Source organism: Cystoisospora suis, assembly GCF_002600585.1.
Source record: "Cystoisospora suis strain Wien I chromosome Unknown contig_1154, whole genome shotgun sequence".
NCBI classification, from domain to species: Eukaryota; Apicomplexa; class Conoidasida; order Eucoccidiorida; family Sarcocystidae; genus Cystoisospora; species Cystoisospora suis.
The window spans coordinates 1-4,195 of NW_027153955.1; the positions used below are offsets into that span (position 1 = coordinate 1).

The following is a 4,195-nucleotide window of genomic DNA, read 5'->3' on the forward strand; positions in this document are numbered from 1 at the left end:
CTCTTCTTCTTCTTCCTCCTCTTCCTTTTCTCTTGCCACCCCATCGTCATCCCCGCTGTCACCAGGGCCTCGTGAACTCAAAGCATTCTCTAGAGATAAAGAAGAAGACGAAGACGAAGAGTGAGAGGTATCTTGGGGCCCTGGAATGTCATGAGAGATTTCTCCTGTATGCACATTTTCAACCGTGCTATCTTCATCTTTACACTCTTCTCCTCTTGTTGAAATAGGGACGTCACGCATCGTAAGAGACTTAAGATTTCTTTCGTGTATCCGATTCTCCCCAATACAGAGAGACGACGGAGAAGCTCGAGGATATGCTTCGTCATAATGCTTCGCCATCATATCATGACAACTTACTACTTCTTCTCTTTCACTGCTTAACAAGACACTCTTTACAATGCAATGATCCTCATGAGGAGGAAGAAGCACAACATCGTCTTGAAGATCTTCCATAGAACCTAGATGCTTCCTCTGGTCTTGCGGCTGAGCTCCTCCTTCGTTCCTTTCTCTTTGAAAGTGACATTCCTCGGCACCATCATTCGCTAATCTCCCCCCCTTGTCTCTTCTCCCCCCATCTCGGTCACATCCAGCAGAGCAGCATGAACAAGAGCCATACCTCTCTTCTCGTCTTCTCTCCTCATCAGCACCCTCAACAGCTCCATCCTTATGACACCGTCCCCGTAGCCAGGCTCCATTGCCAGTCATCATCTCTTCCTCTCCCGTTGGGTCCTCTTCCTCTCTCTGTTTGGCTCTTAGTAGATCAAAGACACTTGAATAAACCACAGGCCTTTCAGCAAATGCTTCTCCCCCCCGCCCTGTCTCGCCCGTTAGCTTTGCTCCCCGCTTCTCTTCTCTCTGAGGTACAAACCGATCTATCATATCAGACGAACAGAAAGAAGAATCCGACTCTCTCCCCCTGTGGCAAGAAGAAAGAGAAAAGGAAGAAGAACGAAGAAGAGGATGAGTTCTCTCGTTCCTTATGACTGTCGACATCGACGACAAAGAAGAAGAAGCAGAAGAAGACCTCGAGAAAGAAGAATGCTGAGGAGGTATCGTCATTGGATGATTCGAGACGGGAGGAAGACGAAGAGGAGGAGGAGGAAACTTCCTATGCTTCCTCAACCATAGAAATCGAAACTCCGATGAATGAAGAGCTTGGCACCCCGGCCCTCCGTCATAGAGCACTCTGCCAGGTGTACAGAGATCATCATCGAAGTCGAGGAGACCGTACTGCTGATATTTGTATGTAAGATTCATTCGAGGAAGTTCTTCAAAGATAACCGAGAGAAGAAGACGTAAGGTCGGAGACAAGTGTGGAGATAAGTGAAGCTGTTGAAGTGTATAGACGTCTGCGAAGGAAAGTAAAGAGAGATTCGGGTAGGATGATAAGATATACTTCAAACCAAGAAGAATATGCTGGGGATGAGAATGAAGCAAGGGAAGTAAAACAGGTTTCGTCTGACCAAAGAAAGACGTCATATAAGAAGACGTTGCATTCAGAGCCCCTCCTATGCCGCCTCCGCCTTGTCCTCTCCCTTGATCGGCAAACTCATAGAATCCTCCCCCTCCTCCTCCTCCTCTAGGAAGGAAGACATTCAGAAGCTCGTCTGACGCCATATGCATATACATGAGAATGTTCTCCTGCTCCCACCGACACGTAGGGATAGGTGGGACAGAAGACCCACCACTCTGATTTGAAAGACACGTCTTCTTCATCTTCAACTTTTCATGATGATCTACATGGGTTTCATTGTGACGGCGACTTTGATTCGTATCCCTATCTTCTTCTTCGTCTTTTCTTCGCTTTTCTTCTCTACTACGATGATCTTCTTCTTCTTCTCGTGGGGGCCTTGTCGATGCGAAAGCATCATGCTTTTCATAGGGCTCATCTAAAACGCGAGAAGAAAGAGTTCCTTCTTCTTCTTCTAGAGATGAAGAAGGCTTGACTTTTCTAGGGGGGGGCGTTGGTGGAAGTTTGATAGGACTAGCCTGACAAGAACGAATATCTCGAGGCAGTCGATTATAGTCAGGGTGTCTTCCTCCTCCTTTAGGGGGGACTTGAAGACGCTGAGCATGATGACCAGAAGAAGAAGAAGAAGGAGAGAGAGGAGGAGGAGAAGAAGAAGAAGAAGAATAAAGATGATCTTCTTCTTCTTTTCCCTCATCAGGGGGAGGATGAAGGACTGTGACTACTCCACAAGCAGAAGAGAGAAGAGAAGAAAAAGAAGACTTTCGGCTTGGTCTCTCACCTCCTCCTATCTGTCCTGTCTCGGCGACAATGAATGGGGGGGTTGTCTCTTTCGATTTCTTCTTCTTCTTCTCGTCTTCCTCTTCTTGTCTCACCACCGAGGCCGCTGTTTTGCTTTCCTCTTTCTCTGCATCTCCCCCTTGTTCTCGTCCTTTCTTCTCTTTCTCAAACGCTTTCATCGATAGGCTTGTGGTCTTAGCACTCTTCTTCTTACTCTTCCTCTTTGAGAGATCATCTTGGCCCTTCTCATCATCCTCTTCTTTTGCTTCGTCTTCTTCATCTTCCCCTTCTTCGCATGCGGCGGGAGAATGCCGAGAATCGCGACGCGAAAGAAGAGGAGACGATGAAGAAGAAAGGCGAGCAGGACGGGATGTTTTGCGTCTACTTGTAGGTTTACTTGGAGTACTTCTCTCACTTTCTTTCTCTTTCTCCTCTCCATCTGACAAAGAAGAGGAGGCACTGTCACCTCGTTCTTCTTCTTCTTTGATCGACGTTTTAGCGCCTGTCCTCAATGGCGACTTCTGTATAGAGCCTTCATCATCTGTTGTGGAAGAAGAAGAAGAGGAAGCAGAAGACGAAGACAAGGAAGAGGAGGAGGAGGAGACTCTCGTTTTTCTTCTCTTCATCTCTCCTCCTTCTCTTTCACATAGTGGCCCTCTTTCTCTCTTACGTAATGAGGACACTTTCACGTCCTCTTCCTCCTCGTCCTCTTCCTCCTCTTCTTCTTCCTCCTCTTCGCTTTCTTCTCCCTCTTCTTCATCTTCTGCCTCGCTACTCTGTTCCTCTTCTGCCTTTCTCTCCGCCTCAAGTGCATCGAGCTCATCAAAGCTCTCATCGTCTTCGTCTTCATCCTCTTCTTCTTCCTCTTCTTCTTCCTCTTCGTTCTCGTCGTCTTCTCCTTCTTCCTCTTCTTCTTTTTTGCTGCTGACTCGAGCTCGAGTTCGACTCTCAGCCTTCTTCTCCTTCCCTCCTTGACCGCGATTCTTCTTCTTTTCCTCTTCCTCTTCTTCCTCCTCTTCTTCTCCGCCCTTCTTCACTCCTCTCTTGCGACGTCCTCTTCTCGTGTCGCCTCTTTTACTTCTTCTCACTTTCTTCGACTCTTCTTCTTTTTCCTCTTCTTCATCTTCTTCATCCTCCTCCGTCATTCTTCCTCTTGTCCCACTACGTCCCCCCACTTGACCTGCCGCTTTGCCTCTCTGCATCGCTCTTGTTCTCCCTCTTCTTCCCCTCTTAGTTTCTTCTTCCTCGTCTTCTCCCTCATCGTCAGTCGTCTTCTTCATTCCTTCCAAGCCATCCAAATTCTCCTTCTGCTGTTTGACGCTGTCTCCTCCTCTCTCTGGTATCTTCTTCTTCTCTCCCTTCCCCCTTTTCCTCTGACTTCCTGTCTTTTCTTCCTCCTCTTCCTCTTGTTCCTCCTCCTCTTCCTCTTCTTCTGTATCATCTTCTTCTTTCTTATGAGAGGATCTCCCTTGTTTTCCTGTCTTAGCGGATCTCCTTATCCCCCCCTGTGGAACAACGGACTTCTTTCTACTCGATCTCTTCGACGTTCTGTCTCTACCCTCATCCTCCTCTTCTTCCTCTTCCTCTACATCCTCTCTTTCATTCTCTGCAGCTTTACCTCTATGTCTTCCTTCCTTTTCTTTCTTCTCATCTTCAACCTTTCCTTTCTTTCTCTCTCTCCTCCCACCCCCTCTCCGCGTCGTTTCTTCTTCCTCATAATCTTCGTCATCTTCTTCTTCTTCCTCTTCCTCTTCCTCTTCTTCTTCCTCTTCATCGTCCTCAGCTTCACTTTCTCGATGCCGCGTCTGACGGCCTGTCGTTCTTCTCTTCTTTCCTTGCCTTGCTGCTACTGCGGATCTTCTTCCTCTCCCTCCACCTCTTTTCGTCCCCTCTTCTTCTTCCTCCTCTTCTTCCTCTTCCTCTTCATCCTCTCTTTCATTCTCTGCA

The 4,195-nt window shown here is 47.7% G+C and overlaps 1 protein-coding gene across 1 annotated transcript; it reads right to left on the reverse strand.

Annotated features, from left to right (window-relative positions):
• Window positions 1-15: 15 nt before the first annotated feature.
• Window positions 16-4,188, reverse strand: CSUI_002766 (tyrosine kinase-like protein; the record flags this gene model as incomplete). Its single annotated transcript, XM_068062965.1, has 1 exon — window positions 16-4,188. A coding segment is annotated over one exon (4,173 nt), but the record flags the coding sequence as incomplete, so codon positions are not given.
• Window positions 4,189-4,195: the final 7 nt, after the last annotated feature.